A 27,289-nucleotide genomic window follows, 5' to 3' on the forward strand; every position below is an offset into this window, starting at 1 on the left:
ACCCCACATGCTCATCCATCGAAACTAAGTACATTATTATCCATTGGAACTACACGCTTAAATGTGATCTAGCATCATTGATAACACTTCTTTGTTTTGGGTCTATTCCCAAGTTTGTTTGTGTGAGTCCTTTACGCTTGCTCTGTTTCGGTAGGGAAATGGACCATGAACACCTCATCATCTTCACTCCACATCGCTTGAGCTATAATAGCACTTGTTAGGGAGATTACACCTTTGGGAGCCAACTCCATCCCTGTAGAGAAAGGGACCTTGAACACCTCGCCACATTCGCCGCACACACACCATTTGAGTTTTGACTATTTGTTCAAGAGATAATTCCTTAGGGAGCCTTTAATTAAGTAGTTTTTTTTAGAAAGAAAACCAAAAGACTTTTATAAAGAAGAAAGTTTGGCTATATCAGCCTAAATAACAAAAAAAGAAGGTGGCAGAACATCTCCCATCCACATAGCATGGTCTGTAACATTGATAGAATGCCTAGCCAAATTATGAGCAAGTTTATTACCTTCTCTCCTTGTGTGAGAATAAAGTAATTGAGTAAAAATATCTAGAAAAGTGAATTGCATCCTTAATGAGAGGATCAACATAAGCTATAGCTTCAATCTCCAGAGCTTGAAAGGCTTAAGGAAGCTGTTGGGAAAGAGAAGCGATGATGAGGCCCTGGTAATTCTGGATGACCACTCCAATCCCACATTTGTTTTCATTTTTTAATACAGCTCCATCAATTTTTAAAAAAAATATTTGTAAGTTTTATGTAATAAAAATTGAGTGATTTTGGGGAAATTACAAATTAATAAAGGAAAATGTAAAGTTACTACAAATATTACTATATAAATTTTATAAATTGATATGTCACGAATCAATAAAGAATAGTTCAAATGTTCATTTATTCAACCACCAATTATATCCATTGTAACATTAATTTGTAACTTTTATAGTAAAATTTATAATATATTTAGTATTTATAAAATTTGTAATAGCTTTAGCCATTTTTCATTATTTCATTTGTGGACAAAGTTTGACCATATACTTGGTTGTAGCAAAAAACTAAAACTTTTGCTAAAAAATTAATGTTTACGTATGTTGAACCATTATATTTTATATTCTTAATACACATGTCAAATTTCATATTAATTAAATATTAATTACTATCTAATCCATAAAATTATTTTATATATAATTTTTGATTAAAAAAACTTAAAATTTTAAAATTTGATTTATGAAATACTATCCATAAAATTTAGTCCAACGGTAGATCCGTAGATACCTAATAAAAAAAAGGTGAAAACACCATTTTAGTCCCTACATTTTGGGGTTACAGTCAATTTGGTCCCTACATTTTAGTAGCAGTCAATTTGGTCCCTGTTATTTTCAACTTGTAGTCAATTTAGTCCCTACCGTTAACTCACTAACGGAAAATGCTTACGTGGCAAACGATCTGCCTTGTTGGCGCACATGTGGCTAACATAATAATATAAAATCAATTAATTAAATCTTATAAAAGCCACATCAGCATTTTAATAATAAAAGAAATCCATGTCAGACAAAATTTTTTTGAAAAGATTAATTAAAAGAACAAAAATAAAGAATATTTTTTTTTTTAAAGAATCCTCACTTTCTTTTATTTTCTTTTGAATTCTTGCACTTTCTTATTTTCCAAACACAATATATCCAGCAACACCCAACACCCAGCAACACCACAATATGAAATCAAATCCCAATTCCGAGTCTCTCAATTCGTGCATTTTGTACAAAGCCCAATGAAACAATGGCAGACAGAGCGATTCAAATTCAAAACCCAAACTCTATATCTTATCTCATGCAACGAGAAGCCGCCAAGATCGATGAGATCCTCATGGGTCCTCTTGGGTTTAGCGTCGATCAGCTTATGGTCAAGCGCAATCACTCACTCATTCATAACCCAATTCTTCTTTGCCTTTTTGTCGTTTTCACATTTTCAATTTAATTTTGTTTATGATGTTTAGGAATTGGCTGGCTTAAGCGTAGCTGAATCCATAGCAGAGGTAATGTGTTTGTATTAGGAATATATTAAGGCTTGCAATTGCATTCAAATTGTTTGATGATTAGTCTCTGTGAAAATCCAATTTTGTTTTTGGCTAAACACTCGGTATTGGGATTTGATTTCATATTGTGGTGTTGCTGGGTGTTGGGTGCTGCTGGGTATATTGTGTTTGGAAAATAAGAAAGTGCAAGAATTCAAAAGAAAATAAAAGAAAGTGACGATTCTTTTAAAAAAAAAATTTCTTTATTTTTTTTCTTTTAATTAATCTTTTCAGAATTTTTTTGTCTGACATGGATTTCTTTTATTATTAAAATGCTGATGTGGCTTTTATAAGATTTAATTAATTGATTTTATATTATTATATTAGCCACATGTGTGCCAACGAGGCAGACTGTTTGCCACGTAAGTATTTTCTGTTAGTGAGTTAACGATAGGGACTAAATTGACTACAAATTGAAAATAACAGGGACCAAATTGACTGCTACTAAAATGTAGGGACCAAATTGACTGTAACCCCAAAATGTAGGGACTAAAATGGTGTTTTCGCCTAAAAAAAAATATTGTTGAGTTTTACAACTAATAACCAAACTATTCATTTTTTTAAAAAATAAAATAAAATAACCAAACTATTCAGATCAGCTGCAACTTTCACATGATTCTCACTCAGTTTGTTTCTGTTTGTATCAATGGTTGGAAGCGTTGAGGATGTTGACACCGAGAAGATCAAGCCGTTGCCCGAATACTACTTCGACCCAACGGCTGTGCTGAACGAACCAGTTGTGGAAGAAGGTAATGGTTGTAAGAGAGACATTGTGGTTGGGAGAAATGTGCACAGGACATGCTTGGCCGTGACAGAGCCCGATACTGAAGATGAGCTCACTGGGGACAGAGAGGCTCATATGGCTTCTGTCTTGGCTCGCTATAGGAAATCCCTCCTTGAGAGGACCAAACACCATCTGGGTAATGTATCTCTTCTTTTTTTCACTTACCCCATTTCCCTTTTTCTTTTCATTCCATATTGCTTTTCTCACAATGTCTACATTGTTTTTTTCAAATTGGGATTACATTGTATGGGAAATGGATTTAATTAACTTAGGTAGTATTTGGTTCTAGAAGGAATTATTTTATTTTATTTTATAGAGTTTTATCTTATAACGTCTAATTCCGATATTTTTGTTCTTTATCATTAAACCAAGACACTAATCAGTTTTTGTTGTAGCAGTATTTGGTTCTGGAGAGAATATGAATGCTATGTATCTGTGCTTACGTATAATTTGATAATGAGTATTTACGTATAATTTACATGCACATGTTACATATACCTCTTTTTTTTTTCTTCTTCTTTTTATCTGTACTTTACAATAGGATTTGTGGGACAAAATGGGCTTTTGCCATTTTCCACAAAACTAATTAGCATTTTGCCCTTCTTCCCAAACTAAATAGGGAAATGCCCCTCTTTTGAAACTCGACTTTCTCAAAATCGAGTTAAAAAAAATTCTAAAGCCCTATAGTGACGTTTTTAAGGACCTATAGTGACGTTTTAAGAACCTATAGTGACGTTTTACAACTTGATATTCACAAAATCGAGTTATAGGCAATAAAATTGCCTATAACTCGATTTTCTGGATATCAAGTTACGAAACGCCACTATAGGTCCTTAAAAACGTCACTATAGGTCCTTAAAAACGTCACTATAGGATTTAACTCGATTTTGAAAAAGTCGAGTTTCAAAAGAGGGGCATTTCCCTATTTAGTTTGGGAAGAAGGGCAAAAGGCTAATTAGTTTTGTGGAAAATGGCAGAAGCCCATTTTGTCCAGGATTTGTGACATGATTTTGGTATTCTCTGTAAAATTTTACTTTTATATGCATGTCTGTATTAACCTATCAATTATATGTATGTATGTATGTATGTATTATATTACATGAGGCTTACCAAAAGCTTTTTTAAGATGGGTCTGTACTAGAGGCCAGAAAAAAAAAATGGTTTGTAGCACGTAGAAATACAGGTCTTCAGCTCAACATAAGAACATGTAAGAACCAAGTGCAAGACTTCTGGACCTTAGGTCACTTGGGCTCACAATTTATTTGTAGTGGGCTTAAGTATTTCCTACAATGGGTCGTTCTCGGCAGAGAGACTCCAAGTAACACCCAGTTAGTACCCTCTACTTGACTGTTTTCCCTCAATTTTTCTGAACCCCTTCTTCTCCCAACTTTCTTCTATTTATAGCCAAGGTTAGTGGGGAGATCATGATTACAGTCACCGTTAGTGCTACTGAAGGTCCAGTATTATCTGGTTAAAGTGGTTGTTTAGGTGAAAGGGCGGTGCAGAATTTATGATCTTGGAACTTGGTTCCATTTTCACCGATTATGTTCGGCAACTCACGTTCCCGTGCATATCATGACCTTCCCGGATATGACTCATGCGCTTTACCGGGAAAGATTAACCGCTCAACCCCGGGAACTTAATACCCAAAACTTGTTTTTACTCTAAGGCAGTTTCAAGAAGGGCATAAGGTAACGGGAACTTTCTGCTGGGCCTGCACCCAAGGCCGGTATGGGCTTGGGCCCGGGGCTTAGATGGGTCTGGGCCCAAGGCCAGTATGGGCTTTGGAAGCTCGGTGCGGTACAATAGCCCCCCCTTGATTCATACTCGGTCGCCGAGGAGAATCAAGGAGCTGCCTGGGCCTTTTGACCTCGGGAATCTTCTAGTCTGGGACTGCTGGCTGTCACTTCTCATTAATATTCATCTCAAAAGACACGCCGTTTCGCGGCGCTAGGCGCAGTCGTCATTATTGCCTGACGGTTCGTGAACCGAGGCGGCGCGCAAATCGGTTACGCTTGGCATTTGTTGGGTCGCTCGTAGGCTGTGCCCATTTATTGCTTGATTAAGCGTTTCTTCTTTCCCCATTTCTTCTGGCTCTATAAATAGTCCTTCTCCAAACATCATTCCATTTTTCCTTCGCCTCTGATCTTTAGTGCCTACTCTCTGCCGACCACATTTCTGTGCGCTTGCTTGCCCAGCGTTCTTTTCCTCCTTAGAACCCAAAGTAAGTCTTTCTTCCCCTTCCTGTTCCTTCAGCTTTGTTTCTTTGAGTTCATTCTTGTAGTTTTAGGCTTTATAGATGGGTTATTCTTACCTTCTAGATACCCCGGCTGCTTTGGCCACCTTTAGGAGTAAATTTAGTATTCCCAATGACGTGGACGTGGCTTACTGCCATGAGAGTGATATGGAACTCCACCGAGGGCAGGGTACAGCCTTCTTTCCTTTGATGTCTATTTTAGAAGGTGGGGTTAGGTTCCCGGTAAATCCCCTCCTGATAAGCACACTCACCTACTATGGGCTATGCCCCGACCAACTTCCCCCCAATTTTTACCGGGTAGTTAGTTGTGTCAGCCAGTTGAACCATACCTTTGACTTACAATTAGACCACCATGATATTAACCAAATGTACAGCCTCTGTGGAAGCAAATCCACAAATTATTACTTAAAGACGAGGGATGCTCGGGTACGGCTGATATCGTGCCTACCCGATTCGAACAGGAACTCCGCCGGGGAGTTCGTCAGGGTGCACGGCAATTGGTTTGCCGGGGAGATCCCTTGCCCCCTCACACGGCGTGAAGTGGGTTCGTACCATCCCCTTCTTATAATTGTTTAAGTAAAAAAAAATTTCTTATTGTTAAAAGCTAATGCGTTATCTGTTCTTTTGCAGACGGCAAAGTGTTTGTCCAGGACCTCAGAGCCGTCCACATCAGGGACTTAAACTTCGTCCTCCGTTCCGAGATCTACGTACATTGGGACGGGCAACTCCGGGCCTCACACCTGATCCTCGGCGTGGAATCGGTTTACTCTACTTGGCAGCCTTTCAAGCAGGCGTTGATAGTTGACAGCCCCCTGCTATCGTACATAGACGTCCGGTACGTGAATTTCTTACCGCCGAAGCTTACAACTGGAGAAGCGAGGGAATTTGGTCGGCGGTTCACTTCCGCGGACAAACTAGTTCCCCTGCGAGACGATTCCGCGGAACAAGTATCTCGGCGCCTTAGAGAGAGAGCTCACGAAGCCATACAACAAAGGGACCAAGCCCAAGAGCAGCCCCATCTCGAGGATCCACCCGCCGAGCCTCAACAGCAAGTGACAGACGTGGCTAACTTGCTAGCTGAAGGGATCCAGCCCGGTGCAAGAATGGTGGTAAGGAGAGTCATGACCCTTGATCGGTTCGTGCCTGGCGCCCGGCCGACCAACCAGCCCCCGCCTACTCAGGGTCGGGGTCCAGTGTCTCGGCCTCCTCCCCCTCCGCAGTCCGGACGGGCCCATAAGAAGCAGAAGGTAACTGAGCAACATTCCACGGGCCCGGGGGATGCCGCTGTCCAGACTCCTCCCCGACCAGCTGGGGGAATTGTTATCCGCGAGCCGCCAACCGAAGCCGGCACGGGGGGCGCGTCCTCCTCCCAAGTGGCTCCAGCGTGGGAGCCAAAGTTCCTTCTGGACGGCAAGCCATTGCCATCGACGGCCTCTGTTCGGATGTGGGATAAGGGCGAGGGCGGCCGTATTGCCCAAACCTTGGCCGGAGCTCTCCAACTTCCCGAGGACGTGCACGCCTTTGATGATGGGTCCGAGGAGTCCGTGGGGCGCCGGTTAGAGTGGCACGCCATTGCGGTAATTCTTTTGTCTATTTACTCCATGTAGATTTCCTTTTGTCACTTTGCTAACCTTTGTGCTTGCTAGGCCGCCCAACTGGCTCACATTGTGGCTGCTCGGGCACGGGAGCTTGATGAGGAAAATGAGCGCGAGAAGGGGGCGCGGGAGTCAGCAGTAAAAACGGCTAAGGAAAAGGCAAAGATTGCTGAGGCTGCCGAGAAGAAGGTTGCTGCCGCGGAGAAGTTCCGAGCATCGGCTGAAAAAAGGTGTGCAGACCTCCTGGCCAGGCAAAATGAGACGGAACTCAAACTAGCCGAAGCCCTCAGCCTCAACACTTCCCATGCCGACGAGATAGCCGATCTCAGGGCAGGCTTGGCGGCCGCGGAGCAAAAGTGGTATGACGTAGGCTTTGCCGACGCCGAGAACTCCGCAGAGCCGGTGGTGGCTCGGGCTCGGTATATGGGTTTCGAGGCCGGATGGTTTGCTGCTCTTCAGGCAATGGGAGTTCCTGAAGACTCGCCGCTGAGAGACCCCGGCCAGATTCCATTTCCGAACCCTGTACCTGCCGTCCAGAACGCCCCGGCTGCTTTTGACGAGGAGGAGACGGCCAGTATGAGGGAGTTGGTTGAGCAAATCGACTCTCATGCCGAGCCCGAGGATATGGAGGCCACGAGCATACCTACCGTGCAGGAGCTTCTTGGTGAGGGCCAGCCTTTTCCCCTGACCGTCCAGCAGGAAGTGCCAACACCGACTCAACCTCCCAGATGATTTTATTTTTACTTGTTAGCTTATTTTTATTTTGTTTTTATTTGCCTATGTCACCGGGATGTGGTGATTGAACAATTGCTTTAGTTTGTCGGTTTTATTTTCCCATGTCACCGGGATGTGGTGATTGAACAATTGCTTTTACCTGTTTAATTAGTAGTCCGTTTTCTTCTTCCGTTCCAATTTGTTGAATGAAATTATCTTTGTTTTGTATTTTGCTTGAATTATACCAGTGCTATGGCCGCTTAATAGAATGGTACCCCCGAAAACCTGTTGTGCGGCGCTATGGGAAATTTGAGAGTGCTATTGGACTTAGTTTTTGCAAAAAGGGTTAGGTTTTTATCAGGATTTGGTTTAACCGAGAATTGTGCTTTCGTCCTTATAGATTTGATTGTAAGGTTCTCACCTGTTCGGCGATATTGATCGAGCCGAGGATCAGTTTTCTGTCCCTAAGATTTACTCGTAAGGTTTTCACCTGCTCGGTGACATTGATCGAGCCGAGGGTCAGGTTTCTGTCCTTAGGATTTATTCGTAAGGTTTTCACCTGCTCGGCGATATTGATTGAGCCGAGGGTCAGGTTTCTGTCCTTAGGATTTATTCGTAAGGTTTTCACCTGCTCGGCGATATTGATCGAGCCGAGGGCCAGGTTTCTGTCCTTAGGATTTATTTGTAAGGTTTTCACCTGCTCGGCGATATTGATCGAGCCGAGGGTCAGGTTTCTGTCCTTAGGATTTATTCGTAAGGTTTTCACCTGCTCGGCAATATTGATCGAGCCGAGGGTCAGGTTTCTGTCCTTAGGATTTATTCGTAAGGTTTTCACCTGCTCGGCGATATTGATCGAGCCGAGGGTCAGGTTTCCGTCCTTAGGCTTTCTTGGCGATTCTCTTGGCGTGGTTACAGGGTCAAAAAACAGCACAGACAAAAAAGTTCATCATGCTCTTAATCTTAATAGAATACAAGTTTTGGCTTACATTGATGGTTACGCGTAGAATTTCTTCAGGTTGTTGGCGTTCCATGGTCGGGGGAGCGGCCTCTCGTCCAGGTCCTCCAAGTAGTAGGCCCCTGCACCTGCGACGACTGTGACTCTGTATGGTCCCTCCCAACTCTGAGCAAGCTTTCCTGCAGCCATGTCCCGCATGTTCCCCACTACCCTTCTTAACACTAATTCTCCGGCACTGAATTCCCTGGTCTTCACATTTCGGTTGTACCTTTGCGCCAGCTTCTGCTGATACTCGGCAAGACGTACGGTCGCGGCCTCCCTGCATTCTTCTAGCCAATCCAAATGCTCCATCATAAGGTCGGCGTTCTGTACGGGGTCAAACCCGGCGACCCGTGCACTGCATAAGCTCACCTCGGTTGGTATCACTGCTTCTGCTCCGTATGCCAGAGAAAATGGGGTTTCCCCCGTGGATCTCCTGGGGGTCGTGCGGTAGGCCCATAATACACTGGGTAGTTCTTCTGCCCATCTTCCTTTCGCTCCATCCAACCTTCTCTTGAGCCCGTTCAAAATAGTCTTGTTTACTGCTTCAGCTTGGCCGTTGCTCTGGGGGTATGCTGGGGTTGAATACTTGTTCTTGATGCCGAGCTCGCTGCAAAAAGTCCGAAAAGCGTTGCTGTCGAACTGTAGCCCGTTGTCTGTCACTAGTGAATTCGGCACCCCAAACCTTGTAACTATGTTTTTCCACACAAATTTTTTCACGTCAGTATCCCGGATATTGGCCAAGGCTTCAGCTTCAGCCCACTTTGTAAAGTAATCCACAGCCACCAGTACAAAACGGCGGTTCCCCGTTGCTCGGGGGAATGGCCCGAGGATGTCAAGCCCCCATTGTGCAAATGGCCACGGGCTGCTGACAGGATTTAGATGTCTTGCCGGCTGATGGATTATTGGGGCGTGCTTTTGACATTGTTCGCAACTCCGAATGTGTTCGGCGGCGTCCTTCTACATCTGTGGTCACCAAAACCCTTGCGTCATTGCTCTGTGTGCTAAAGATCGTCCCCCAGCATGCCCACCGTATACTCCTTCATGCAGCTCGGTTAGAAGCTCCTTGACTCTTTCAGGATGCAGGCACAAGAGGTAAGGGCCCGCTAAGGACCTTCTGTACAACTTTCGGTCCGAAGACAACCAGTACCTGGGAGCCATTCGTCGAATCTTGTTGGCCTCGGCCTCATCCTCTGGAACTTTATCTTCGGAAAGAAAGTCTATGATCGGGTTCATCCAGCATGGTCCGGCCACCGCCACCTGCGCAACCTCTACTCCGGCCTGGTCGAGAGCAGTCTTCACACAGATGCTTGGCTCCCTTACAAGTTCAATTGTGATAAGCCTCGGGGTGTCCTCGGTAGCCGATGAGGCTAACGTGGCAAGAGAGTCAGCATGCCTGTTTTGTGACCGGGCTACCTGGGATATCTTTACCGTTCCAAACTGACCGATAATTTGCTTTGCCGTACTTAGATAAGCTTTCATTCGGGGATCCCGAGCCTCGAAGTCCCCAGTGACCTGATAAACAACTAGCCGAGAGTCCGAGTAGATTTCCACGTCCTTGGCGCCCAGATGCAATACTGCCCTCAGTCCGGCCAACAGGGCTTCATATTCGACTTCGTTGTTCGAGGCTTTGAACCCCAATCTGAAGGAGTGTTCCAGTCGCATACCTTCAGGGGTGACTATGACAATACCAGCCCCAGCCCCCATAGCATTTGATGCGCCGTCCACAAATAACTTCCACGGGCGAATCTCCGCACTACAGATTACCTTGCCTTCATTCTTAGGTGTAAATTCCGCGATGAAATCAGCGAGAACCTGCCCTTTCACCGAGCTTCTAGGTCGGTATCTTATGTCAAACGATCCCAACCGAGTCCCCCATTTAGCAATCCGTCCTGTGAAATCGGATCTCTTCAACAGTGACTGCAATGGATACTCGGTGAGGACGAACACTGTGTGTGCCTGGAAGTAGTGTGGTAACTTCCTCGTGGCGTGTACCAAGGCCAAAACCAACTTTTCAAGAGGCAGGTACCTTGTCTCGGCATCGACCAAGGTCTTGCTCACGTAATACACCGGCATTTGCACTCCCCGGTCCCTTAGTAACACAGCACTTACGGCATGATTGGTGACTGCAAGGTACATAAACAAATCCTCCCCGGGCTCCGGGGCCGTCAACCTCGGTGCCTTTGCCAAATATTCCTTTAGTTCTCGAAAAGCTTCATCGCAGCTCTCGTCCCACTGAAACCCCTTCCACTTCTTCAGAAGTTGATAGAATGGCCGGCAGCGATCGGCAAACTTGGAGATGAATCGGTTCAGGGCGGCCAACATCCCGGTGAGCACTTGCACCTCCTTAGGATTGCTCGGTGGTTTGAGGCGATTGACGGCCTCTATTTGGTCGGGGTTAGCCTCTATTCCCCGAGTGGAGATCAGATAACCCAGGAACTTGCCAGCCCCCACTCCGAAAGTGCACTTTTCGGCATTGAGGCGCAGCCTGTGTCGCCGTAGTATTTCGAATACTCCCCGAAGGTCTTCAGTATGCAACGACTCTTTTCTGCTTTTTACTGCCATGTCGTCGATATAAACTTCAACCGTGCACCCAATTTTTTCCCGGAACATCCTTGTCATCATGCGCTGGTAGGTGGCCCCGGCATTCTTCAATCCAAACGGCATGACCTCGTAGTGATAGTTTGCGTTCGGGGATATAAATGCTGTCTTCTCTCGGTCCTCGGGCGCCAAGGCAATCTGGTGGTATCCTTGGAAGGCGTCCAGGAAACTCATTCTCGGGTGCCCGTACGTGGCATCCACTAGCTGATCAATCTTGGGCATCGGGAATGGATCCTTGGGACACGCTCTGTTTAAATCGGTGAAGTCCACGCAAACTCTCCATTTACCGCTCTTCTTCTTTACTACGACAGTGTTTGCTAGTCATCTCGGGAAGAATATTTCTTTTATGACCCCGGCCTCCTTCAGTCGCTGGACCTTCAGGTTTACTGCATCGACGTGTTCCTTTGATGCTCTTCTCGGCTTCTGCTTTTTCGGGGGAAACGATGGGTCCACATTGAGTTTGTGAACAATGAACTTGGGGTCTACACCGGGCACTTCATACGGGTTCCACGCGAAGACATCTATGTTCTGCAATAGGAACAACAACATCTCTACCCTTTCCCGGTCATTCATGCTTGTACCTATCTGGAAGTATTTGTCACTATCTGGGAGAATTCTTACCTTTAGCACTTCCTCGGCAACGTCCGCCCCATTTTCCTAGGGTATCTGTAATTGCTATGCAGTCTCTTTCTCGGCGTGCTCAGCTTGGCCGAGCTGTTCCTTTTCCCACTGGACCGCGGCTACGAGGCATTGCTTCGCCACCTGTTGATTCCCCCTTACCTCCACAACTCCGTACTCAGTAGGAAATTTCACTTTCACGTGAAGGGTGGACGGAACAGCCCCCATGGCGTGAATCCACGGTCTCCCCAGGATTGCGGTGTAAGGTGCGAATGATCGGACTACTATGAATGTAACTACAACTTCCTTGCCCTCCATGTCCACTGGGAGAGAGATTTGCCCCTCGGGAATCACAATTCTCCCGTCAAACGAGACCAATGGCGTGTTATACTTCGCCAAATCCTGGGTTTTTAACCCGAGCCCTTCGAAGAGGTCCGGGTACATAACGTCAGCCCCACTGCCCTGATCAATCATCACCCTCTTCACCAAGAATCCGCCTATCCGGGCTGTCACCACCAAAGCGTCGTCGTGAGGTTGGATGGTTCCTTCGAAATCATCTTCTCCGAACGAGATGTCTAGCCATCCAACTTTCTTTTGCCTCTTGGATGATTCTCCGTCCGCGCAAGCCACTGTCATTACCATCCTTGCCGCTGCTGCCTCTCTCGGTGTGGCATGAATGACGTTGATTACCCCCAGGGGTGGTGGAAGGGGATTCCTTTTCTGTTGGGCGCCCTGCTCGGTCTCCCGGTCAGTGGAATCTGCTACAAACTCTTTCAGGTGCCCTGCCTTCACTAACTGCCCGAGATGATCTTTCAATACCCTACACTGCTCGGTGGTGTGCCCCTTGTCCCTGTGATAGGTGCAGTATAGGCTTTGGTTCCTCCGAGATGAGTCGCCCCCCATTTTGTTCGGCCATCTGAAGAATGGCTCGTTCCTTATCCGTTCCAGTATCTTGTGCACGGGCTCTTTAAACAACACATTAACCCCTTCGATCTACACCTCTGGTTCCTGCATTCTGAAGTCCCTTTTCGGCTTTGGCGGCAAGATGCTTTGCCGAGATCTCCCCGTAAAAGGGGCTTTCCCCCTGCTTTGCAGCCGGTCATCCTCCAAGCGTTTGTACTCCTCTATGCGTCTCATCAGTTGCCTCATATCCTCCGGGGGTCTTCTTGTCAGTGACTCCCGCAGTTCAGAATCCTCGGGGAGCCCCATCTTGAAGGTGCTAGCCGCAATTTTCTAGTTTCCCCCACCAATCTCATTGTAGAGTTCCCAGTATCGGCTGGCATAACTCCGAAGGGTTTCCCCGACCCTCATTTTCATGGAATGCAACGCGTCGACCGGTTGTTGCACTCGGCTGCATGTTACGAACCTGCTGCCGAACTCCTGAATCAGCTCGGCGAAGCTGTGTATAGAACCTTTCCGCAACCCATTGAACCATCTCAGCGCGGTAGAACCGAGACTAGAGGGGAATACTTTACACATCAATGCATCGTTGTGCGCATGCAAAGACATCATGTGGATGTAATGACTGACATGCTCCACGGGGTCTGTCCTCCCCTCATAGGAATTGAATGGTGGACGCGTGAATCTGTTCGGCATGGGTGCCCGTTCAATCTCATCAGAGAATGGAGACCGGGCTGCCATCCGCAAGGCCCTGCTCATGGCGTCCATCGCGGCGTTGTGGTGCCGCCGCTCCTCTGGCGACTCTGACCCTTGGTTATCATATCCATGCGACCAGGAACGGTCCCGTCTAAGACGCATCTCCTGGGAGTGACGACGTGACTCTTGAGAACGTGATCGGTCTCGGTGTTGTTGCGTAACAGATCGGCTGGAACCTTCCTCGCCACGGTTCCTCCTGGGTTGGGGGTTGTGGTTCCTTTCGTGGCGCCGACCCCTTGCTTCCAGCTCCAAGTCCATTACCAATCTGCGTAACCACTCCAGCTCCCGGTCTCTATCATCATGTTGCCGATGTGCTGAGACGCTTGAAATCGTCCGGTGTGTCTGGGCCGATCCTTCTCCCAATCCGGACCTTTCCTCTCCTCTTGGATGCTCCCTATCCTCCAGCCGTTTCTGCCTTCTCTCCCTCCACGTCGATCCCCGAGAAGATCCTGCGGAATTGCTCGGAACGTGCCCTCCTGAACGCTGCTCAGACATCTCCCTTGCTTGAGTCTCTCTCAAACCACAGCTTCGTAGGAGAGCCCCACGGTGGGCGTCAATTGTAAGAACCAAGTGCAAGACTTCTGGACCTTAGGTCACTTGGGCTCACAATTTATTTGTAGTGGGCTTAAGTATTTCCTACAATGGGTCGTTCTCGGCAGAGAGACTCCAAGTAGCACCCAGTTAGTACCCTCTACTTGACTGTTTTCCCTCAATTTTTCTGAACCCCTTCTTCTCCCAACTTTCTTCTATTTATAGCCAAGGTTAGTGGGGAGATCATGATTACAGTCACCGTTAGTGCTACTGAAGGTCCAGTATTATCTAGTTAAAGTGGTTGTTTAGGTGAAAGGGCGGTGCAGCATTTATGATCTTGGAACTTGGTTCCATTTTCACCGATTATGTTCGGCAACTCACGTTTCCGTGCATATCATGACCTTCCCGGATATGACTCATGCGCTCTACCGGGAAAGATTAACCGCTCAACCCCGGGAACTTAATACCCAAAACTTGTTTTTACTCTAAGGCAGTTTCAAGAAGGGCATAAGGTAACGGGAACTTTCTGCTGGGCCTGCGCCCAAGGCCGGTATGGGCTTGGGCCCGGGGCCTAGATGGGTCTGGGCCCAAGGCCAGTATGGGCTTTGGAAGCTCGGTGCCGTACAGAACACATTATAAAATTTCTTGTATCTCTTTTTTTTTTCCTCGTTAAAATTCAAAATTTTTTTAATAGTTGCGAAGAATTTATTCAATGCAGAAATTGACTTTCAAGCTGTTGCATCATACAAAGCTTTAAACTGTCATCACCGTGGATCATAGATACATGTCTGTTTAAGATTTTTTTTTTTTTTTTTTTTTGGTATGTTGGAAAAGGTTGTTTCCTTTCTCCCTCAAGATCTGGTTTATCTTGAATTTACGTTGACATTCAATATTCAATACTTTGGGTGAAGGGGAGCAGAAACAATTATAATGTATCGAAGATTCTTTTGCTGTAAAAGATAATAACTTTAAATTATGGTGCACCTTCATTTCCTGTTTCTCATGTTTGTGCTTAGAACCTTTAATGAATCAAGGGAAATATATTTGGATTTGGAATTTTTGTTATTAAAATTTGCATATAAAAAAAAATTGTCATTAAAAGTTCATTATGTCATAGATTTGTCTTTATGTTGATTCATACTATCTTTTTGGTATTTTCCATCTCCTGAGAACACTATGCATTTGTGTTGCATAAGAAGATGCATTAATTTCTTTATCATTAACAAATTTACATTAAAGCATGAAAGTATGTGGAACTGGCATAGAGAGAGGAAAGTATGGCAATCTCTCTCTCTCTCTCTCAGTGCTGTGATTATAGCATGAAATTGTACAATGTACATGCATTCAATATTATCTATTCGCAGGAATTGCATTTGCAATTGGAAAACAGAAATCTCTTTGTTTTATATAGGCAAGAAATTTTGACAGTCTTCACTTACAAATATCTCTGATAGGTTACCCGTATAACTTGGACTTCGATTATGGTGCTCTGGCACAACTTCAACACTTTTCCATCAACAACCTTGGGGATCCATTTATAGAGAGCAACTATGGTGTCCATTCCAGACAATTTGAAGTGGGTGTTTTGGATTTGTTTGCCCGGCTATGGGAACTGGAGAAGAATGAATATTGGGGCTACATTACAAATTGTGGCACAGAAGGGAATCTTCATGGTATCTTAGTTGGGTTAGTAACGATAAACCTCAGCTTTCTGAGCTTTTAGTTCGAGATTGTAGAAACTAATTGTTGCCCTTGCAAAGAATCTAAACATATAGATTCATTTTGCAGAAGGGAAGTGTTTGCAGATGGGATTTTGTATGCCTAACGTGTATCACATTATTCGGTCTTCAAAGCAGCACGGATGTACAGGATGGAATGCTGAGGTGGAAACTCTAGTCTCTGGTGAGATTGATTGTGAGGATTTTAAATCCAAGCTTCTTTGTCACAGGACAAAACCAGCCATAATTAATGTTAACATAGGTAGTGCTCTCTCTCTCTACTCTTTAACTGTTTTATAGCTCACTCATGTTTTATGGTTCACTCTTTATAATTTTGCAGGAACTACTGTTAAAGGAGCTGTTGATGATCTTGATCAGGTTATACAGAAATTGGAAGAAGCAGGATTTACACATGACAGGTTCTACATCCACTGTGATGGGGCTCTGTTTGGTCTCATGATGCCTTTTGTTAAACGTGTGAGTATTCCATGGTTTTCTAACCACTGCAGCCTTTCATATTAGAGAATGGGAAGTGAACATTCTCTTAAAAATGGTGCGTATGTTGTGCACATATTGGATTTTTGCTGGAATCAGTAGTTTAGGTTTTAATATGGAAAGTATAAGGACAAAATCTTTTGCTTTGCTGTCTTAATATATGACTTTCATGCACAATGTGTTGTCTTGTTTGAGTTGTCAGAAAAGATTTTATTTAAATAATTTTTAGGGATTAGGAACTCTAAGGTATGACCTACGCAACTGGAGCCATGTTCTATTTGCCTATATAAATTGAAAAAAAAAGGAAAAAAAAAAAAAAAAAAAAAAAAAAAAAGACCCTTCATGGAAGACTTTTTTGTTTTCCCTTCTCAGAAGTTGATAGTTTCCAGAAGCATGGGTATGTTCCCAAATGCAGTGCAAGGATATAATTAGAAAGAGATGCCTTGAAACATCTGCATGTTTTCTGTATTCTTGTCTTAGACTAGACACCATTTATGACAATATGCTTGTTTGCACCAAAAGTTTCTTTAGTTCTGTTTTATTTTTCTTTCTTTTTCTTGTGGTTACCAATCTTTATTTTCATGAATGAAATTTCGAAATAACTTCTGCATGTTCTGCTGTGCTAAAATATATTGGTGATGACCAGGCGCCAAAAGTTACTTTCAAGAAGCCTATTGGAAGTGTGAGTGTTTCGGGTCACAAGTTTGTAGGATGCCCAATGCCATGCGGTGTACATCTCTCCAGGGATGTGGAGTACCTTGCTTCTAGGGATGCAACGATTATGGGTAGCCGAAATGGTCATGCACCCATCTTTCTCTGGTACACCTTGAACCGGAAAGGATACAGAGGGTTCCAAAAAGAAGTTCAGAAATGCCTTAGAAACGCACACTACTTGAAAGATCGTTTAATATCTGCAGGGATTGGTGCAATACTGAATGAACTGGGTAGCACGGTCGTATTTGAGCGCCCACAAGATGAGGAATTTATTAGAAAGTGGCAGCTTACATGCCAGGGCAATATTGCTCATGTTGTGGTAATGCCCAACATCACCATAGATAAGCTTGATGATTTCTTGAATGAGCTTGTTCAGAAACGTGCTGCATGGTTTCAAGATGGGAAGCTTCAACCTCCTTGTATTGCATCAGATGTAGTTAAAGAAAATTGTCTTTGTGCTTTGCACAAGTGAAATATGTGGCGCATTTAGAACTTTGCAACTTGGAATTTTTCTTTGTTGTAGCAGAACACTCAGCTTTATCAGATTAGATGCAGAGAAACTGCCTTTTACAATTCAACCTTTTACCTATATGCTTACAAAATACTTAAGTCTAGCACTTGCATTAAATTAGCGTTGTTATGTTTCTTAATTACATTGATTCCATGCTGTTACATTCTTTGAGGACTGGGAATCTCGAATAAATATGTCTGGTGCTATGATGCCTTATAAGCTAAATCACCTGACATATTTATGGACTGCTATGTTGATATTCCAAAACATAATGAGGGAGAAGGGTAGCAAATATTATTACTGAAATTTGTTCACAGTGAACTTAGTCAAAGGTTAATTTGCGTGTGCTTCTGAGTTTTCCTTTTAGAAGCAAACGTTATGAAATCTCAATCTTCTTCTTCCTTTTTTTTTTTTTTTTTTTTTTTTTTTTTTTTTTTTTTTTTTGAGAAAGACATGAACTGAACACTCACACACAGGGAGTGGGAACCCGGGTTTAATATCACACAACTCACAACATACAAAAGCTGGTAACTCTTGAATGCTGTGTGAAATCCCAATCTTCTGTTCTGTATTAGTGAACAAATTTTCTTTGAGGGTTAATTGTGAAGAAAGAAAGAAACGAAGAAAGTAAATTACCCACAAAGAAAAAAAAAAAAAAAAAAAAACTGTAAGAGTGACAGTTTTTGAATCTTTTGCTATTTGTATGTTTCAAAAACAATATGGAGAGCTGCATATTTTTTTGAGAGTTGCTTTATCTAGATGCAAATTCTATATTGGATGGGTTCAATTGATAGTAATGACATTATGTTTGGCCATATATTTGAGGGGTTCAATTGTTTAAAGTATATGGGCCTAAAATGAATTTGGGCCTCTTAAGTCTTAAGCCTATAAGTACATGAGCTTACAATGAACTTGAGACTTTTGAGCTGGGGAAAAACAGTTATAATTTTCATTCAATGTCTAGGTTTAGTACATTTCTTGAATTGCTTTAGTAGGAAGAATTTTTCTATAATTGCTTCTTTGACCCGTCATAGATCATTTTCCATTTCTTGAGAAGTGAGGATTTTGCGGAAAAAAGTAAGAACTCGGTGGAGGAACTATAACTATCATGGCTCTGCAAGTTATGTAGGCAAATAAACTCTAATCATCGAAAAAGGATTCATTTGGAAAATTGGAATATTTTCGTTGATTCAAAGAAGAAGAATCCTAGATTTATCTGTTTTTTTCATTGATTTCCATGACAAACTTATGTTTGTTAAAAAAAAAAAAAAAGGTACTGATGCTATATTTGTGGAAAAACTTATTCAATTTTTGGAATCAAAGCCTAAAATTGTAATAGAACTTGAAGCAAAAAACTTCAAACCTAATGGTCCATTTGGATCGAGAGAGAGGGAGGGAGAGTAGAGTAGAGTAGAGTAGAGTAGATTTAGCCCAAAATTAGCTTATTTTTAGCGAACAATACTCTACTTCACTTTACTCCATCCAAACAGGCCATAAGAGTCCTATGGCTGTGTGCATAAAATTATGGTGAAAGCTTTTGAAATCAAATTAAATGAAATTTTGGTAGAGATTGTCTCTAATACTCATAATGCATTTGTACAAAGTTAACACATCCTAGATTCTATCCACTTTGTTGATGATTCATATGAAGAAGACAAATTAAAGGATATATGGCCAAAATGGGGTTTTACCCCATTTCTTACAAACTTTCTGGCAAAATGCCCCCGTTTGAAATTATTTAAGAATATGCCTCTGTTTTGAAACTAAATTTTTAGAAAATTGAGTTTCAATTTAAAACTCTATTTTTGAACAATCGAGTTATAGCAAAATGAAACTTAAAAAAAAAAAAATGTGGAACTTGAGTTTCATTCAAAGAACTCAAGTTCAAGGAACTCGAGTTCTACTTGAATATTTTCATGGAACTCGAGTTCCAATTTTTATTTTTTTTTAAAGTTTCATTTCGCTATAACTCAATTGTCCAAAAATCGAGTTTTACATTTGAAACTCGATTTTTAAAAAATTGAGTTTCAAAACAGGGACATATCTCTAAATAGTTTCAGATAGTGGACATCTTACTGGAAAGTTTGTGAGAAAAGGGTATTTTGCCATTTTGGCCATGTATGTACCGTCACATTGTTTAAAATTTTAATGACATGACACTTCATACACGGTAAAATTTAAGAAATAAAATATTATTTAATAAATAAATTCTCTACCTTTCAAGTGAAAAAGAAGAAGTTTCTCCAAAAAAAAAAAAAAAAAAAAAAAAAAGAAAAAAGGAAAAAAAGAAAAAGAAAAAACCAAACAAAAAAAGAATACTTGGCTACCTGTTTGATTGGCAGCTGCGGGAGCACGACACGTTGGTTTTCCACTTTCCACCATCATGATGACATTGCCCTTTCACATTAGAAGCTTCATGCATCTTAGCATGCATTATAGTCAAAATCACCGAGAATTGTTAGGTTAACGCTCTACTAATTTGAGTACATTAGTTTAGTTTTTCTTGATATAAGTTGCAATTGCTTCAATGACTCCATTCTCTCTCAACTTGTTCACTTGAGAAATCTTCACTATTTTTACAATTTAAAGTTTAGCTACAGTCCCTCCTACAAAAATTAATATAACTACATATTTTTAAAATTTAATAGTTGGATTATATATTCTTTATGTTCTTAACAAAGGTATCAAATTTCATGTTAATTGGATGTTATTTACTATTCAATTCATAAACTTAATTTTTATGCATAATTTTAGGTTTCAAAAACTTAAAATTTAAATATCTGATTGATAACATATTTATTAATTTTTGATTTTCTAGAAATTTTGTAAGTATGGAGAATATAAGAAGAAAATATAATCTAATGGTGGACTTGGCAGAATTCACATCCGATAAAAAGATATTGAGTGGAGTTGCAGCCATTAGTTACAACATAGTTTGTAGCCAAACTTTATCAATTTTTATATGGGTTATAAATTTATAATATTCCATCCATGGAAAATATCCTTAAGGAGATGGGGAATATGATAAAGGTGCAGGAACTCCATTTTTCAATTACGAATTTGAAGTCACTGAAAACTTTATACTTGAACGAAAATTCATTGTTAATGGGAATTCCTATTAATATTAGCAATCTATCTAACATATCCGATTTGGACTTCAGCCACAAGTAGTCAATGGAGATTCCTATTGTTACTAGCAATCTAAGATAACCAGTTTGGATTTGGGAGATAACAAAGTTACGGGTACAAGGGGCTGAATAATTTTTTCTTAGAGGAAATGATCTCACTTGGAATAACAATGCAAATATTGTTCCAAAGTCTACATTGTACGAGTTGTGTATGATGTCTTGTGGTCTTGCAAGATAATTTCCATACTAATTTCCACACATAAGTGATAAGACTCTTGACGTACTGGTCTTGGTTGAGAACCAGTTACAAGGAATATTTCCACTTGTAAGACTCGACTTAATAGACTTACAAGTTCTCTCCCACCTCATCTCTTAGACTCTTGAAATTTTATTGTTCTTTCCCTGTCCTAAAATAATAACTTTTACAGAGAATTGCTGAAAAACATATCAAATCATGATGCTTATTATTTTGGATACAGTTTTTACTTTATTATTTTATTAGCCTGTTGTACACAATTAATGTAACATAAGAAAATGGCATGAGCAATTTTATTTCGACAAAATTTTCATTTAAATTGCTTTATTAAGATACATATATTATAAAAATAGACAAATAAAGAGAAATATGAGACTTATTAGTTTATTAGTGCTTGTGGCATTGGAAATCTATCTGACATTCTTCATACATATGCTGAAGCAGTTAGCTGCTTTCTTCATAACTAATTTGGACTTTAGGATGGTGTGCAATGAAGGTAGCGAGGTGTTCAGTTTTTTTTTTTTTTAAGCAGGGACAAAGCAAGCCTAAAGGATCCGCACAAATGATCTTGGAAATAGGTCCAACAAAGTAGTATTGCCAATGGTGCTAGATCATGGAGAAGTGCATGGTTCCAATGGATAGGAATGTGCAAGCTAGTTCCCATGCATGGATGAGCGTGGAGGGGTTGACGCAAGCCTAAAGGGCCCACACAGATTATCCTAGTGTAAGGACTAACGAAGTAGTATTACTAATGGTGCTAGATCACAGTGAAGTGTGCAGTTCCAATGGATAGTAATATGCAGGCCGATTCTCATAGATGAGCATGTGGTATTGACATGTGATTTCCATGGATGACATGCAGGTGATGGTAAAACCGTAAAAGCCCATTGGCAAAGAAGAGCGAGAGGACTTGGTCAAAGCCTACAAAGAGGCAGAGACTCACACTTGATGAAGAGATTGTTGGATATACACATGTGAGTGAATTTTCACATTGAATAGTAACAAGAAAGATAAGTGGTTAATATAACATAGTTGGGCCCAAACTCATATGCTTAACTCTTTTAGGTTAGATAATGCCCCTATATGTTTTATTAACTACACAAACGAGTATGCTAGATCACAGTAAAGTGCGCGGTTCCAATGGATATGAATGTGCAAGCCTATTATCATGGATGAGCGTGTAAGGTTGACATGTGGTTCCCATAGATGGCATTCAAGGGGTCCATGGATGACGCACTGGTGATGCTAAAAGCCCATAGGTAAGGGGGAGTGAGTAGGACTTGATCAAAGACTACAAAGAGGTAGGGACTCACATGTGAGGGAGCTAGAGATTATTGAGTGAAGTCCTACATTGAATAAGAATGTCAAGAGGAAGTGATTAATTAATATAACATAGTTGTTCCCAACCTCATAAGCCTCCTTAAGGTTTTTATCTCCCCCAACGGCTACCAATCATTGTCAATGTAAAATTCCTATTGCTATTGGAAAATCTAAGATAATCAGTTTGGACTTGAGAGACAATAAGGTCACTATAGTGCAAGCCCATCATCCATAAAGAAATTGACGAAATTGGAAAATAACAACTTGCTTATTCTAGAAATTCCATACTGGTTGTTAAATATAAAAGGGTCGATCGAGGAATCTTTTCTTGAAGGAAATAATCTCACTTGGAATAACAATGCAAAGATTGTTCCAAACTTTACATTATACGAGTTGCTTATGAAGTCTTGTGGTCTTTCAAGATAAATTCCAGACTAAATTTCCACACATAAGACTCTTGACTCATTTGACTTGGGTGAGAAATATTTAGGAAGAAATATTTTTGCAATGGCCTTTTGAGATGAGTTCCGCATATAATTTTCTTAGATGATTGACTTACAAGTTCTCTCCCACCTCATCTCTTAGGGTCTGTTTAGTTAGGGGAATTTTATGGAGAATGGAAAAGAGATGAGAAAAAAGGGGAGAGAAAATGCTTTTTGGGGTATTTGGTTGGGTGGATTTTAAAGAGGAAAAACTGGTGGGGCCTAAGTGTTTTTTTCTGAGGTCCAGCAAAATGTTTTCTCCCCAACTTGGGGAGAAAATAGAGGGGAGAAGAGTAGTTATAGTCAAATGATGGAACTACCCCACCTTTCACTTTCTTTTCCTAGGTGTGATACAACACTTTTCTTCTTGTTTCTTTTTTTTTCTTTTTTTGACTTTTTTGGTTTGGTGTTTGGTCCATTTTAGGGTTTTTTTTTTTTTTTTTGGATTTAACTAACCATAATTAATTTTTTTCTTTTTTTTTATTGGGAATGATTTTTCTTTTTTAATAAACTTGGGTGATTTCTCTCTCTCTTTTTTTTTTTTATTTAAATTGAGCATCATTTTTTAATAAGGGCATATGAATAAATTTATATAAACTCTATTTTCTATTTTCTATTTTCTTATTTTTCTTCTCAACCAAAAAAATATTTTTCCATTGATCCACTTTTCTACCTCCAACCAAAGACAAATAAGGAAACTAAAATCTTTTCCTTCCTTTCACTTTTCCTGTCTCCAACCAAACAGACCCTTAGACTCTCAAATTTTTTTTAGAAGAAAATAGTCTCTCAAAATTTAGTTATTCTTTCTCTATCCTAAAAGAGTAATGGTATAGTTACAAATTATTTTACAATATTATTCTTTTTCTATCCTAAATGAGTAATGGTGTACCTACAAATTATTTTACAATATTATTACAAACTGTTGATTTCCTCTCACTTTTTCATCCTCCACAATTAATATAACTTTTTTACTTACCAATAACCACTCACTATATCAACAATTTGTAAAAATAATTTATAACTTCAGCATTTTCCATCCTAAAATAATTTTTACATAGAGCTACTAAAAAAATTATTGGTAATGTCATTTTAATCATGATTCTTATGTTTGAATTGGATAAAGAGCTTTTACTTTATTTTATTAGCCTGTTATGCACAATTAATGTAACGTATTCAAAATTTGTTCAGGAGGTGGAGGTTTCAAGTTCGAATTCCGTAATGGGAAGCACCTGTGAAATAACTTTATAGTCTCGGCTCATGTTCACTAGTGTCCTTAATGGGATTGGATGCATTGTTGGGCTTTGTGGAGCCTAATTTTGTTTGATCCGGTTCGACAACATGACTCGACCCAAATAATATTGCGTGGTTTTGAAGATTTACTGAGGCTTAGTCCATGAGCGCTCCGGCTTGGGCCGAAATTTTTTTTGGCCCGTTTAGCCCATTGTGGAACCAACTTTGGTGATTAGGGTTTTATAGGGTTGTTGCCGTGTTTTTGACAGAGTGAAAAATATTGTAACCGAACTTTTATACTCTTCCCTGATAATAGTTAAATCCCTGCAACTCTGTAGATGTAGGCAAATTTCCGAACCATGTAAATATTGTCTTGTGTGTGTGATTGTTTTTCTTTAGCCTGTGCTTTCTCTAATTTTTTTTTTTTTTTGTTTTTGTTTCTCACAGGTTGGGATTTCGGTTAAATTCCCTACATGCACATATGACTCATTCGGATTTCCTATTCCCGTAGGCCTGTTGGGGTATCACTATAGTCACGCTTAGGTAGAAGACGCCAACTTAGGTCGCCCCTCCTACCCATTATTTGTTCATAAAAAAAAATTAAAAAAAAATGTAACGTACTCGAAACAAAATGACATGAAGAATTTTTTTGGGCCAAAGTTTTCATTTATATTACTTTATTAGGATACATATATTATAGATTTAGAAAAATATAGAAAAATATGATACATTTCAGTTTATTTAGTGCTTGTAGAACTACAAGATCTAACAGATCTTGAAAAGAAAGAAACGAAGAGAAACAGGGTTGAAAAAGTAGGATATGATCAATCAGAGTCCAGAAGAACCAACAAGTTTGGTTAAGCCATAAGTAGCTCCCATGGCCATCCAACCCCCAATCAACACCCTTAGCGCGGACTTGGCAATTGGTGCCTTCCCAAGAAAAGCACCTAACCCTCCAAACATTAACAAGGAAAAGCTTACAACTGCTATTATCAACCCAAGCCTCACTGCATAATCCTTTACAAATGCTGCCCCTAGTAGCGGTATCAAAGCCCCCACAGCAAATGAAATTGCTGATGCTCCAGCTGCATGCCAAGGGTTTGGCAATTTCTCCTTCTCAGCGTGTAACTGCTCAACTCCCATGTTCTCAGTGTTACCTTCTCTCTTCAGTTGCGCCATTTCTATGTCATATTGTGAGTAAACTGAGACGAACTCTCCGATAGCCATACTACAGGCTCCGGCAACCAACCCTGCAACCCCAGAAAGGATCATAGTCTTAACATCTTTTCGGACAGCTCCAACTCCAATCATTAGGGATGCCGTGGAAAGTAACCCATCATTGGCACCCAAGATGGCTGCTCTAAGCCATTGTCCCCTTTTGGTGTAGTCTAATTCATCATTTTGAGTTTGTTGCTCAACATCAAGTGATTTGGCTACGTTGAAGGATGGTTGGTCGTTAGCTTGATTGGCTGCCATGGAAGAAATGTAGTAAAAAAACACAAAAGCAAAGAAAGTAATGATAACGAAGAAGATTATGATAATAGGTATATGGAGATGCACAAGCTCTCAGGACTGAGGGAGGTTATTTATAACGAGAACTCTCGAGTGGTGACCATTTGGAAGGGGTGGAAAATGGAGTTGTACCTGTTAAACGGAATCTAATGCGTTTTCACACTCTAATAGGTATATTGTTTCTATTTTGCTTTGGATTGCGAGGGATAGTATTTTTTTAATTCTTTAAAATATTGAGCAACCATTCTCTTGCAAAGCTTCAACGCGATAAACCTATATAAATATAAGATTAAAAAAAGATTAAAGGTTTTTAAGGAGATATTCCATCTAGGATGACGTTGTTGATCTTGCTATGTACGTATTACTATATATTGCTATTGCATTTGGTACAATAAGCAGCATCGGGTACAATAAGCACCGGTTTAGACTAATGTACTTGTCACAAGATATTTAATATGGAATCTAATGTGTGTCCACACTCGAGGTTATATTCTTGTATATATATAATTATTAGGCTTCATGGATTTTATTTTGCTTTGGATTGGGAGTGTTAAGGTTTTTATTTTTATTTTATTTTTTTATTTTTTTTTATTTTTATTTTTTATATATATTTTTTTAATTTTTAAATTTAAATAGTTACTCATTTACATATGATCACCTTTAAACCTCTTTGTAATATTAAAATTCACTCTGGGAAGAATTAATGATTTATCGATACATGTCTTCTTGATCTTATAGTGCATTGCAAAAAAAAATATGGTGCATTGCAAATTGTGTATGCTACTATATTTAATTGTGACTAGGCCCTGACTTGAGTTGTTCTATTAAAAAACCCATTCAGTTCATGGAAAACCTAGGAAGCCTCGTTATAACAAGCAGCCTACCGTGTGTTACATAATCAAATTGGATACAGGTCGTGGTTGTTCTATATTTTAGTTTAGTTATCACTACAAAATATGAAAAATTTACTCACATTTTCAAGCAAATAGCAACGCATGCATAACGATGTATGAGCGTGTGTATATTTATTTGTGATTTGAGCTTCATACATTTTTATTTTGGTCCTAGAATTCTCACCCCCCATAAGGAAATATTTCTAGCTTTGTCCTTGGGATGCGTATGCAGAGTCGAGCTTGGGTAGGCACCTTGAGGTAGAAACCCTATAAATCTACTAAAATACAAAAAGCTTAAAACAAAGGGGAATCAATTGTTCCCCAATTGACTTGTGCGGCTAATCTACCGCACAAACAGATTGAATGGCAACTTTTAAACTAAATGGCCAATGATTTAGGAGATCCCTTGTCCAAAAAAAAAACTCAAACTCAAAGGAGTTGTAAATAAAATAAAATAAGAAAAGCCATTTTCTCTCAAAAATCACTTTCAATTGTGATTTTCGTAAGTATTTCTTGAAGCTTGCTTTTGTTTTGAAGAGGGGCTCAATGTGGCTTTTTATAAATGAAAATCAAAGTGCAAAGACCTCTCCAATGTCATTGAACTTAAAAATAGTGTTTTCTTGTTTGAGTTGGGCAAAAGAGAAAGATTAGAAGAAGAAGATTTTTTTTTTTTTCCCGCAACCGAGGGGGTTGTACTCTGCCATTTTGGTTGAACGCACAGAGAGAGGTTTGGGTGCGCCTTTTCTTCTTGAGCTGAAGTGAGAAGTCCTCATTAAGAGCATTTCGTTTGGCTGGCAAAAGTAGAGGAAAGAGTTGTGCTCCCATGTCCTTGAGCCGAAGATCAATTAGATAGCATTTTAAATTCGATTCCAAACCGAACGAAAAGATTACATTGAGAGCTTAGTTGATCAGTAAGTCGTTTCCTTATCCCTCTCTTACTTTGTTTTTGATCTTCTGCCTTTGCTTTTGCATTCCCATGATAAGCCAAGATCATAAATGAGCCCGTGCCAAGAGCCTGATAAAATACCCCTTTTATTTGCACACTTATCTTTCAATCTCATAGGGAGTGTATGTGAGATTGAAACCATATAACCTAATCGTCAAGGAGCTTCACTGTAGTGTCAAAGGTTCTACTTTGGTAGAAATCACTATTTAAGGATTCAGAAGTTCTGGGACTACCAAAGTAAGAAGGTAAGCAG

At 40.7% G+C, this 27,289-nt stretch overlaps 1 protein-coding gene and 1 pseudogene across 1 annotated transcript; one reads left to right on the forward strand and one right to left on the reverse strand.

Moving 5' to 3' along the window:
• The first annotated feature begins 2,670 nt into the window (after nt 1-2,670).
• On the forward strand, nt 2,671-17,408 carry LOC126707295 (serine decarboxylase 1-like; annotated as a pseudogene).
• Nucleotides 17,409-24,317: 6,909 nt separating this feature from the next.
• On the reverse strand, nt 24,318-25,254 carry LOC126705894 (vacuolar iron transporter homolog 1-like). Its single transcript, XM_050405116.1, has one exon. It carries the CDS (start codon nt 25,159-25,161, stop codon nt 24,514-24,516), a length of 648 nt encoding a protein of 215 aa, XP_050261073.1. The 5' UTR covers nt 25,162-25,254; the 3' UTR covers nt 24,318-24,513.
• Nucleotides 25,255-27,289: the final 2,035 nt, after the last annotated feature.

Source organism: Quercus robur, chromosome 11, assembly GCF_932294415.1.
Source record: "Quercus robur chromosome 11, dhQueRobu3.1, whole genome shotgun sequence".
Lineage (NCBI taxonomy): Eukaryota > Viridiplantae > Streptophyta > Magnoliopsida > Fagales > Fagaceae > Quercus > Quercus robur.

Coding starts and splice junctions, on each gene's coding strand:
- LOC126705894 (XM_050405116.1), bottom strand. CDS start 25,161: ATGGCAGCCAATCAAGCTAACGACCAACCATCCTTCAACGTAGCCAAA.